This window comes from Echeneis naucrates, chromosome 7 (genome assembly GCF_900963305.1).
Source record: "Echeneis naucrates chromosome 7, fEcheNa1.1, whole genome shotgun sequence".
Classification (NCBI taxonomy): Eukaryota; Metazoa; Chordata; class Actinopteri; order Carangiformes; family Echeneidae; genus Echeneis; species Echeneis naucrates.
The window spans coordinates 12,744,769-12,757,490 of record NC_042517.1 but is presented as its reverse complement, the minus strand read 5'-3'; the positions used below and the strand labels follow the sequence as shown (position 1 = coordinate 12,757,490).

Sequence of the window (12,722 nt, the reverse complement as noted above, 5' to 3'; positions counted from 1 at the left end):
CTTCCCTGCATATGTAATAACTCAGAATATTTCAGAATCCACACAGGATGATAGAAACAATCCTTTCTATCTACTTAATATGCCAAACACAAGCTTATCTTTTTTATGGGCAAAAATATGGCGTTTAAACGGGTCTTCAAAGAATACCTGGCTAGCCTGGGCAACAATTACACATGAATTCAGTGAGCATTAAGTTCACTTTAATCAGCATCTTGTGATTGAAGTTGTGTTCAATAGCTCCATTAGTCATAAGAGAGATGCAGTTAGCAGTCGATCCAAACCATTAAATATGGATGGTGAAATACCGGCCGGTTGAGCGTAAATAATTCATGTGTGGAGCGACTGTCCTGGAGCTGAACTACCTATCAGCGACTACCATACATCTGCAGCAAAGCGTTCATTAATATACACAACTATGATTATGAGTCAAGTCAACCAATCAGAGAGGGTGAACAAACAGTTTCAAATTAGCAATCCATACCATCATCTGCCAGCTGTGAAACTGAACACAGCAGGTTTTCTTTGACATGGCAATCCCCCTGCAATAACGAACTCTCTCGCCGTACACATTGTGTACGTGTGTGTGAATGTTTGTTTGTGACGTATTTATACTGTCTTCTCCTCAATCAATCCTCCTCTCCTCCTACGCATTAAATCCCCGACAGCCACTGATCTCTCACAGTCAGCCTGATGTTACTCAGAGCCACTATCGAAGAGATTGGACCACCACTTATGGATGCAGCAAAGTCCAAAGTCACCATTTATGATTTAGGACCTGAACTTACAGGAAGAGAGTGTGCTAATGCATCAACAACAAACACTGAACTGAATGAGTGTGCCTGTCCTGAGAGTGTAACGATGAGGTAAATGGAAAGTAAAAAGTGCAGTTGGAGTCAAGGTATTAGCTCACTTTGCATATTAGTTTACAACACATATTACTTTACAAAAAACACGTGGTCTTGTGAAGGGCTGCTGCCACCAGGCACCCCTGTCTTAAGTTACAGCACTCTGAGCTGCGAAGGCACCCACAAGATCCACATAGGGACAGTCAGCCTTAGCCCCCAAAGTGTGTCCCTCACTGTCAGACAGGCTTAGCAAAAGCTTTCAATCAAACTCTTTTTTGCAATTTTAATGACCAAAGCCCACCATGACCACCGCAGATTCTTCCATTAGATTACAGCAGCTATTATGTTTTTTACAAAGTGGTCATTAACACTCACATCAAGCCTGTAGCTTCTCCTAGCTCGAATCAAAGAAGTCTGATGGGCAATGCAAGTAGCTGTCAGTCAAATTAAAGGCACAATGGGCTGATATAGACCAACTGCTAATCGAGAAAAGAAATATTTCCAGCTCTGCAACATTCCCAAGGCAAAGACAAACATGCTCGAAGATGCAACCTATAATTAGCAATAAACCTTTAGCTTGTCACAACACAATCCACAAACAATTCCATTGTTACTGACACTCAGTAAGGCTAAAATCACGCATTAGATTTTATGTCTGGAGAATGGAATAAGGATGAGAAAGTACTTACACATAACACGACTAAATGTCTTTGGCTAATCTAGTTAATCAATTATCCGACAGATGAGTGTACTTGTTATGACATAAAATCCTGCAAATTCGACATTGGCACAAAGCAGTGCTGCTATGAAGCCCAAGCTATGCTGCTACAGAGATTAGCAGAATCTTCAGCTGCATTGTGTATGTCAACCTATGGGCCAACACTGTAACAACAAAAGAGTTTGTTGTACCAATCATGTCAAGTCATGAATTGGTTAAAAAAAAAAAAAAAAATTTCACGTCACTGACCTTGAGGTAACATTCAAATAGCCTTTTTTGTTAACCCAAAGCTTGTGGTCTAAGACTTGACATAAAATGACAACCAAATGAAAGTCAAGTGTGTTTGAGTGACCCAGAATGTACAGTCAGACAGTAGTATACAGTGAGGCTAAAAAGGTAAAGGCCAACAGGATGTAGGGAGCATAAAGGGGGAAAAACAACAGGCGATAAAGAGAGGGAAGTTGCCCTTTAACTAGAGCTTATTCGCTTATGTCCCCAGGGCAAGGAGTTCCCATGAAAGCCACATACCGGACAGAGTTATCACAGCACATCAAACACATTCAGCCCCATCACTATCACTCACACTCACCCGGTCTGCTCTCCAAACACACAAACATGGACACACACATACAAATGTGAAACACACAACAGTAGGTTAGAACAAACTTTGTGTTTTGCTCTCTTTTTCGCTCTGTTCATATTGCACTCTTTCTGTCTTTCTCTCAGACAAAAACACACCCATAGACACACATCAAAAGCAAACCCTCACTCGCACCCAAACTGCAGGTCCCCTTTCAATGAAAGAATGCTGAGAGGAATTTCCTGACACCAGCCAAATGACCAAGCAACTCTCCATTTGGGCAAACGTGGTAAACCAAAGTTGAAGATAACAAAACCTACGGCACAGCTGAAACCGTGACATACAGCTTTGGCAGCAAAACGACTCCAGAATGCATCACATTCACATGTCATAATCGCTTGACATTCATTTTTTCTAGCGTTACTGGAATACATGAGAACTGAACATCTGACATGCTGTGGTCTGTCTGCCCTCCAGGCTTCTGTGAGGCTCCTACATGGGGACTACACCTGCCGCTGCCTAATCATCCCTCAAGTGCACAGCAAAAATCCTTTTGACACTTTTGCTTCATAATTTCCAAGGATGTGATTTCAGATCCATTGTGAAAACCCGCTGACAGCCATGTTTATTTTTGCTTGAATTTCTCCATCATCTGTACTCAAAGTGTGAAGATAAAGGGAAAACAGGGATACAAACCATTACTAACCCGAACCACATATCAAAGTCAAATTCAAAGTGCGATCCATTTGCATTTTTTTCATTCCTTACTTTATTGGGGACACACACATTAATCCCCTGGAACCAAACTGCTGCTGGAAAAATTAGGCAGCCAGACAAAGGGCAAGCCCAGGGACTCTGTGTGTATCTGTGTGTGCACGCAGACAGCAGCCATTCAAGGGGACATGTAAATGAAAAGAGTGAATAAAAAAATGGTAAGGGGCACAGGAAGGGATTGTAGTTGGTGGGAGCAGGGGGACAGCAGTAGCTTCAAACAGAGAGAGAGGGAAGGAGAGATGGCGCAAGGGGGACCAGCTAGTAGAAGGGGTGGGAAAAATGTGTGTGTGAAAGAAAACAAGAGAGAGATAAAGAGAGGGGGCTGGCACAGACAAAAAAGTTGGCTGGGGGGGATTTTGCCTGATAAAATATGTGCCAATGTTTGTGTGAATGAAAGCAGTGACTATAGCTAAATTTCTAGCTGAACAAAAGCAGCTACAATTGTGCATAGAGAGGAGAGGAGAGAAGAGGAGAAATACTATTAGAGGTTGGAGAAGGCTGAAATCATAAAGTGATTATATTAGCATATGATGTCCAGTGTCAGACTGAGAGCGGAGGGCTGAGGGTCAAGAGAAAGTTGGAGTGCAAACTTCTAACTAATTGCCGGTTTGTTATTCTCTTTTAGTGAGTGAGCTTTACTACACCAAAGGACTCAGAAAGAAGTTTCAGCAGCGAACTTAGCTGGGCACAATATTAAGTAGAATTACCACCTGGCAGATGTTTTCCCTGACGAATCAGGTGCTCACAGTCCGCCCCTCCTCAGTTATTGAACAATGGCTGGCACCTTTTCTGTATTATATTAGAATGTGACAGTGAAGTTGACCTTTGACCCTATAATATATTCATGTTAAACATGTTATGTTATTTTCAAACATAACATGCACATACACGATGCGAGTTATGGCCAGAAACATGTTTTGCAGCCTTTAATCTTTGAGCACCAAAATCGAATCAATTCATCCTTGTGTCAAAGTGAATGTTTGTGCCAGAAGTAATGAAATTCACTTTGATCGTTTCTGCTATATCGTATTTACAAGAAGGTGAGGGCACTGTGATATTGAACATTGACCCCAGTGCAGTTCATCATTAAGTCCAAGTGAAAGTTTGTGCTAAATTTGAATAATTTTGCATGTTTAACCCTTACCCTCAAAGCATTAGTGAGACATATTCTACACAAAAATGGGAAGGACAACCTGAAAAAGCACGAGGCCTCCTCTGGTTGAATTTGGTTGGCTGCGTTCAAACCAATGCCTGCTGTGAAAACAACCTATCGAAAATATGATCAATGCAACATTCAAATCTGGCCTGACTTTTTCCTATTCAGCTGTCACCATCCAGAGATTCAAAGAGGAGAAAGAGGCTGAGGGATTCGGGGAGTCCAAGGCGAACAGGGCAAATTCTGAGAGCTGCTAGCCAAAATTCAAATCAGCCAAATGTCAAGCAGTAACTATTCTCAAGATCACACGTCAGTACCTGAACTCTACAGCTCAGCTGCCGACAGCGCCTGCAGGTTAAAACAAAGAGCATGTTTGTTCAGTGAGGCCACGTCTAAAAGACAACAGAGTTGCATCAGGATACATTACTGTAAGTGGCAGGTGTAACCCTTCAAGGGGCTGCTGTCACATTAAACGACAGGAGGTTGTCAGACTATTGTGAGTCACAATAACAATTAATTATAATGTTCAGAACAAGCAGTGCAAAACAGCCACCGTCCAGCTCTGACACAGACATTTGAAACAAGTGTGCGGAGTTGGAGAGGAGAGGATCATGAAATTAAAACAGCTGCTAATCTGTAGTTCAGCACACGTTGCCTCCCCATCTGTCTTCAGTCACGTTTTGCAGTCTGATTTTGAAAAATAAATAAATAAAATCCTGGCCACTAGAACCAGACACACAATAACTGTTCTCTTCCCATTAGGGAGACTCAAGGGTGAAAACACAACAAGGACTATTGTCCAATCCAGGTCAAGCATGGGAGCGTGGAGTGTAGGTAGCACACACAGAGTACTGTTCACTGACAGGGAGGGAGAGACAGAGCGAATATGTGTTACCTAACCCCCCAGCTTTTCTCCTCTTTTATTCCTCTGCGAGCAAAATCATCCCATACCAAAGGATTCCTCTAATCGAGGTGAGAGAAAGGCTCCTTAATCAGCCAATGATCAATCAGGATTACATGTTACTAAAGTGGCTTACTACTCCAGGAGCTCATATGAGCAACTGAGCCGCGTTCATTCCAACTAATGGTGTCTGGACATGTGTCTATGATGGAGTACAGATACAGAAAGCATCTCCCTCACTGATGCTCTGTGTACTCAGCTATCGCCTTCAGAGGGGCTATCAGATGCCTTGTTGTTGTGATCTCGAAAATATCACAAGAGGGGGTGGAGTAGTGACCATTAGCGTTATGCATAATTTCAAATAGCTACATGCTGTCATCAAAAACATGTACTTTTGCTACTTGAGATGTGCATGCACATTGCATTCTCTAACATAGATGTTCTGCGGTTCTTTTGCAGCACAGACACGACGATGTGACCGACCGTGCATTTTTTTTTTTTTTTTTTACTGTTTTTATAGAAAACGCTATAAATGTGCGTTATTTATAGAATCCAACATACACAACAACACAGCGATGCCTGGACATGCAAGCGCCATGAGGGGCAGCGATTGGCCGGCTCGGAGCTCAGCTGACTTTTTATAAGCGTCGGGGCAAGCGGTGAAAAGACACACAAAGTGTAATCAGCATACAGAGCCGGCTGACAACACCACAAATCACAATCCCCAAAACCCGCCCGGCCTCCAAAGTCCCGAGCGGAGAAAAATTATTCAAGTGATGCGCTGATCTGTCGGCGGCCGAGGGCCTCACGGAGCCCGCAGGTCTGAGCTCCGCCGGTCTGTTTCCACTCAGCATCCTTTATTCACCACAAGAAGGTGACAGGAAGACGGATCAGCGTCTCATAAGAGACACGGCAGTTCTTTAAGACAATGGACAATATCACAGTGTTCACATTTATGTCTCACTCAGGACCAAAGTCTGTTAATGACAACACAACGCAGCTGTAACAGGAAACAACAACAAATATCACTCACCCAAATGCAACATCGGTCGGTCGGTCCAGCGATGTATTTAGAAAAAATAAAAATAAAAAATAAATTAATAATAATAAAAAAAAATCAAGCTGCTCAGCCCAGACAGCAAGCTCACTCAAGGATTACTGGATTTATTCTCATTGTTATGATTCCTACAGCTATTTACAAACGTTATTCCTTACACTTGGCTTCTTGTCTATAAAATTATTTTACACTTACTGAAAGAATCCATTTACAAAAAAAATAATTAAAAAGAAAAAAAAGAAAAGCCTTTTGGCGGCTCCAGTTTTTTCTCTCGCGCTCTCCAGGGGCGCCGTCGGCTTGAGGATCCGGGCTGGAGCCGTCGAGCCTCGGTCAGTGTGGCAGAGAGCCGACCCGGTGCTCCGGCTGCTCGGGCTCCACTTCAAGCAATGCTCGGTATTTAGATTCTCCCACTCGCTGCTCGACGCGTCGGCGAGTCGTGCGACTGTCCATTCATGTGTATCCGAATAATATCAGTAACTTATGTACATAATTTACAACGCGCGCCTCCGTCGGCCTTCAGCAGGTTATCGCGTGCACTGGGGCTCTGCCTGCCCGTGCTCACTTGCCACAGGGATCATCATCATCCTCATCCTCCTCCTCCTCCTCAACAAAACCTGCAGTCGGCCGCCTCCGCCACTAGAGCGCAGCGGCGGTGCTGGTTTGTACCGACTGGCAGAGAACGTGACTCCGGTGCTGCGTTCGCTGTTCCTCGTGAGCTTCAGCTTCGCAACAGTAGCTGTTGTCATTCAAAGGTTTTCCCACAATAACGAGCCCGGAAATTATGATCTAACACTTTTATGGTTATTGTCTTGGTTATATTCATATTATATATCTATGTAGCTATATAGCTATTTATACACAGAGGATAAAAAGTACAGTACTGCTCTATGAAATGTAGGACAGAATCGTTCAGTTGAATAAGCACTGCACTATTTATATGCTTTATATTTCCACTTAATCGTGCTTCCTCATATGGCCATTATGTTTATATTATTAGCTTTTAACTCAACTTTATTTTTTATTTTATTTTTAGTCTATTTTTGTTATAACTCTCAACATGAACATATTTTTAGAGATATTGCTATTTCTAGTCTGTGACATACCAAATTTCCTCAGGGGATTAACAAAGTATCTCTGATTCTCATTTTGATTTTTCTACCAATGGTCCATGTGAATGTATATAGGCAGGTTGGCATGAATATATATACATATATGTGACTGTGTTCAAAAGAATTTCCATTCATGTTTTACTGTTACGACACTTGACAAAAGAGGAGTGAGTGTCTTATTGTAAACCATCATGACAACACAGAATCTGACAAGTACACACGTTATTATATATATGTTGTGGGTTCTGTACAGCGCTGGAAAAAACCACGACACCACTGCAGAAATGATCAGTTTCTCTGATTTTGCTATTTTTAGGTATATGTTTCAGTAAAATTAACATTTTTGTGGGGGGGGGGGGGGGGGTTGTAGATCTAACCATTAGACACTGCTGTCTAAAGCAACCCAACTCTCACTGTATCCCTCTGCCAGTAAAGTCAGAATTGAACCCTTCTTTTCCTCACACATGGTTAATAGTTAGTTTGTTTTTTATATTGCCGTTACTTTTGATGTACTACTATCACTATTTGTGACATCTATCTAGCCCTATTGCAATGGTTTTTATACATTTCCTCGGTTTGGCTCAGGCGATCACCTCATCAGTACCTGATTAGGTAGAAAAAGGTGTGCTTATGTTGGAATTCAACACACACTGGAATGGATTGGCTGTCATACTTGTAGAGATGCTGATTTATGAAAAATTGGCAGTGGTCTCTTAATTTTTTTATCCAGAGTTGTATGTGTGTGTGTTAAACAGACAGCTCTTGAAATAACTCTTTCTTGAACATGCAACCAGAAATTCTTATTTTCCTAACATTACCCAAAGGCCCCATAACACATTTCAATGGAACAATGAAATTGGTGGTGTTTGTCCCCACATTAGTTGAAAGATTGAAGGAGTACCGTGAGTCTACACTGTAACACAAGACACTGTCCGATCAGAGATTCTCTGAATCGACCCCCACCAGGTCATACGCCCAGTGAGGCACATGCCTTGACTAAAATGAACTTAGTAACCCCTGTGAGACTTTGGCTTTTGTCGCCCTCTGCATGATTTCTCCAAGCATCACAGCGAGCTCAAATAGTATTTACACTTTTTTAAAAATGTATCTAAATTATCACGATATAAAGACACACTCACTGTGGATGCCTTGTAGAAAACTATGACACTTAAAGTTAACATAACCCAGAGATATTTTTTCTATTTTTATTCATCAAAAATGTCCTTCATGTTAGGCTTGCAAGACACCAGGTGAATACATTCAAAACAAAACAAAAAAAAAAACCCAGCATACACAGTCATACAATTCGCTTGACTCTGGGGAGGACTCAGTGGGAAGATGCTTGCAGGCCTGAGACAACATTAGAACTGTGGGCAGTGTAGTGGTAGATAAGTGACACTATTTATGTGTCCAGCTGTATTTTTTTAAATGATGCATTGAAATAAATAGGCTTATCAAACAGAAATTAATAACAGCAAATTTGTCTAAAGAAATCTGTAAACATGTGGCTAGCAATAAATGCTGTGCATCAAGTTCTAAGGAAATAATGGTTACTAAAATTATGCATATCATTATCACAGCATTCTTGACATCACAGGATGAAAATATATTAACGTATTTAAATAGAAATCTTAGCACGGACCTGGATGTTAGAAGGAATTTTTAAAGTACAAGAGTATCTCAACTGTTTTCCAATCTGCTGCATTAAATCTCCCAATGACGTAGTGTGAATCTAGTTGGGTATGTTTTGTACATGCTCATCACCAACATTCCTGTTCCTCAGGCATTCTATATTCATTCCCTACCTTGGAGGGAGAAACTGATCCCTTTCCTGCAATGGCTTTGAAAGACCTACTCCAGCAGTATTCATTCACTTGTCACTGTTACACTTTGGTCATCAAACATTTGGCTTCTCAAGTGTGTCAGAAAGATTTTCCACATTTCTACATTGCTTTCAATGTAGTCCACAAAGCTGAGTTAAAAATCTTCAACAACAGGTTCCAGCAACTTTAAATAGAAAAAGTCTCAAGAAAAACTATTAAGTCAGCTCATGCCTCTGGCATAAAAAGGAAAACAAAATCCTGGATGGTTAGAGTCATTTAGCAGAACATTGGCCAGTCACATGGACCCATTGTTACTGCTTCAGGTGTTCCTGGACTGTATATGAGGGACAGTTGCTTAATGTTATTCTTCCAGGGGTGGCCGAAGGGGAATACAGCCATCCATTTCCAGCGACTCTGGCCAACCTTCATATTTGTTGCTGCTCTTACTGTTTTTCATGCGCTAATGTGGGAAACAATAGGCACACAAAGTTGATTTTAGACTGGGGACAGGTTCTCACAGCTAGAAAGATTGTAGATTCCAGGTCTGGCAGCCATTTCAAATTCATATTTTTTAGTAGTCTAATTATGCTATTTAACTATGAGTGAGGAACAGAAGTTCCCAACTGATCCAAGCATCAGGCTGAGATTTAAGTGTTTTAGGCAGACTTTCTGCGCTATCAACAGTGCCACTGATATTCTTTCATATATATATATATATATATATATATATATATATATATATATATATATATATATATATATAAATTAAAACTGTAACTGTAACATTGTAACTGTAAGCAGTGAATTTCGACAATACTATTATCTAATGGAACTGAGTCAGTAATAATTGTGAAATACCTGCTCAAAGGGACTCTTATTCTCAATTCCCTTGGCTCCAACAAACACCCAGCTGTCTCTAAAGGCCAGTTCCTTCACTGCCGTGCTCCCAAGCTCCTCAAACAGTCGCCGAGACTCGTCGTTCAATCTGTCAGCATCAATAAGTTTAAGGAGTCAGCATAATGTTTATCAAGTGGTTTGGCTGTTCATGTCACCGAAAAGTGCTTAACCTTTTTAAGGTTTACGTTAAAATGCAATACAGCCTATTACCATCTCTCAGTCGGCTTTATTAGAGTCACAGTGGCACTTTGTGGTTTGACCATTTTCCAACACTGATAGATCTTTAAACCATAAAACCTCTGACAACATCAGGAGAACCAAAGGCATTATGTTTTATAACCAATGTGCCAGCCACCAGATGTCACATAAACAAAATATTCAAAATAAAATCTTAAAAATTTGTCCTGAGATTATCTAAATGTGTTTCATGTGTTTATTATATATTATATAAACTTTAAGGTGATTCTTATAAAAAAATGTTTTCATGGATTCTTACTTTGTAGCCGGATCATCAAAGGAGGCCACAAACACGAGTGTTCCCTCATGCAGTGGCCGAAGAAACTTCAGCAGGTCAGAAACATCTGAAAACGCAGATCAGATGATTTATGCTGTTATGGGTTATGGCTGCAATTTATCAAGTTATTGCAGACGAACAGCATGCAACACATGTGAAGGGTACACTTTGCATTTGTGTCTAGTTTTTATTACCTCCTGCCCACATATCAAAGTTTTTTGTGTCCAGTAGCTCTCCTGTTACCCCTGAAACACAAAATCATCAGTTACAGGAATAAAATTCAAACTTGAAATATTAATGCCACCCATTCTGTTTAAAAAGGTTAGTTAGGGATGTCACTCCTACCATTCACCAAAGCTATGTTTAGTCCCCTGCCAACATTATTCTTCACGCTGCTCACCAACCTGTGAGATACATATACATGAGCATGAAGCATTAGCTGAAAACTTTTCGGAGATCCTTCTTTGTGATGTACATAAACGTTGTAATCTGCATTCAAAAAGACTGTAGACAAAACCAAAGAGATTAAACAAAGACAGACTGAAAGAATACTTGCATTTAGCTTCCCAGACAGACATGTAGGCCTGGTTATGACAGCACAGAGGGGAAAAAAGGAACCAAGAGTGAAACTAAAGCAAACTAAATAACGGAAAAAAAAAAAAAAAACTACGGAAACTGTGAGGGAGTACATAACAGAGAACATTAAAACACAGAAGAACAGAGAGAAATTAGTATGCACTAAAACTCACATCTTGTCCTCCAGACAGATTTTAGGGCCGATGACGTTAGCAGCACCAGATACCAGGCGGAAAGCCAAATGTTTAGAGGGGCAGGGTGCTGAGAGTCCACATTTATATCTTCGAGGACGAGGTTCAGCTAAAATATGTATGAAACATTAGTTGGTAGTGATAAGGAATACGTAGAAATGCAATATTATCAACATGATCCATAACTTGATATATTCTTTCATCCTTTTACCTGGTGTTGGTTCCTCGCTTGCACCTTAAAAAATAAACAAGTTTCAAATTAATAATTGTAAAATTAATAAAGTAAAAACCAAACATTTACATTTTGTGTTGAGTAAATTTACTCTTTTGCCTTTATGCTTTCATTCATTTGGACTAGTATTATTCCTTTCAGTTATTTGACATTGTAATCAAACATTATAATGCCTTTGTCAGTCAGGAAAAGCGGTTCTGCAGTGCCGTTTACCTCAGGGCCAAGGTGTGATAAGGTTTTTGTCCTAAAGAACAAGCTCCTTAATTGAATGCGCACATTTGTGTTTTTTCATTTCTTAGTTCATATATTATTTTTATTCCTACTTATTTTACAAGATGTTTAAAACATGCTATAACTAATTCTCTTACCACTGAAGAAATAGCGCACAGATGAGCCACTCTCCCCTCCAAAAAAAGTGTTAGCCAGCAGCCAGGTGAGCCCCACCAGCAGCAGAACAGCCACGACTCTCAGAGGGCCTGTGGAGGGACAGAGGACACAGCGGGTCAGCGGGATCGGACCACGACACCAACAAGTTCCACTGCAACGAGAGAGAAATTTCCACCCACCTGTTAATCTCATCTTTCACTGTGTCATACACCTGTGCTGAGATTTAAGAAGAAAAAGATCATAATAAGACAAAAGGGGAAAGCGAGCACAAGCAGCTCAACGTTACTAAGTCTGTGAATGAATGTAAAGGATGTTTTTGATTGTTATGCAACTTTACACAGTCCATCAAATGTTCGTAACGTGTTTGTAAAAAGTTTGCAATCTAACCATTAACCCACAAAGCAACCTTTGTGATCGAACTAATTTGATTCAATTTCCATCAAAGTTTAGTGCGGCACCGTGATGTCTTGAGAGAAAAGCTCAGTATCTTTGGATGCCTGATCAAGATGGCTCTGCGGAGATGACGTTTGCAGGGATGATATGACAAACAAACAAACAAACAAACAAGCCCAAACACACGGTATAAAACATGTCTACCTGTTAAAAAATGAGAATCAACAGGTCCAGCCTGTCGTGTCCGTGCTTCGGTCGATTTCACCTTTTCTGGTTACCTGTAACGAGGCTACAAAGAGCTGTTGCTCCTGTCACTCGGGACTTGGATTATTTCTTTCGCTGTTTCCTCATTGAGATTTCCGTCCTCCCCCAGAACGGTCAGTCGTCCATTTACGGGCTGCCTGATGCCGTACGTTCAGCACACATGAGGAAAAAATTATGTTTTCTGTAAAACATCTGTCTTCCGGATGTGTTGCCCTAAGCATCAGTCCGCTACAACTGAGTCTGCGCAGAAACCACCACGTGACCAAAATTTTACATTTTGCTGCGTTCAGAGTTGGCAGTAAAAC

General features: G+C 40.8%; 2 protein-coding genes across 3 annotated transcripts in view; both read right to left on the bottom strand.

Moving 5' to 3' along the window:
- Positions 1 to 6,629, bottom strand: part of wnk3 (WNK lysine deficient protein kinase 3) — a 33,143-nt gene extending 26,514 nt beyond the window's left edge. For both annotated transcript variants that reach the window (XM_029507369.1, XM_029507370.1), the window contains exon 1: positions 6,008 to 6,629. The gene's annotated coding sequence lies outside the window, so the exon portion shown is untranslated. The remainder of the gene's footprint in view (positions 1 to 6,007) is intronic.
- Positions 6,630 to 8,429: 1,800 nt separating this feature from the next.
- On the bottom strand, positions 8,430 to 12,640 carry fam3a (FAM3 metabolism regulating signaling molecule A). The gene is made up of 10 exons (XM_029507371.1): positions 12,358 to 12,640; positions 11,940 to 11,976; positions 11,742 to 11,849; positions 11,353 to 11,376; positions 11,124 to 11,250; positions 10,720 to 10,778; positions 10,569 to 10,619; positions 10,357 to 10,441; positions 9,822 to 9,948; positions 8,430 to 9,423 (listed from the first exon to the last, which is right to left on the bottom strand). Exons 2-10 carry the CDS (start codon positions 11,950 to 11,952, stop codon positions 9,325 to 9,327), a joined length of 693 nt encoding a protein of 230 aa, XP_029363231.1. The 5' UTR covers positions 11,953 to 11,976; positions 12,358 to 12,640; the 3' UTR covers positions 8,430 to 9,324.
- Between the last annotated feature and the right edge of the window lie 82 nt (positions 12,641 to 12,722).

Excerpts from the sequence above, each read along its gene's own strand:
- fam3a (XM_029507371.1), bottom strand. Across the intron at positions 11,251-11,352 it reads AAGCGAGGAACCAACACCAG|CTGAACCTCGTCCTCGAAGA; the intron begins GTAAAAGGATGA and ends TACATATTTTAG. Across the intron at positions 10,620-10,719 it reads AAACATAGCTTTGGTGAATG|GGGTAACAGGAGAGCTACTG; the intron begins GTAGGAGTGACA and ends TTTGTGTTTCAG.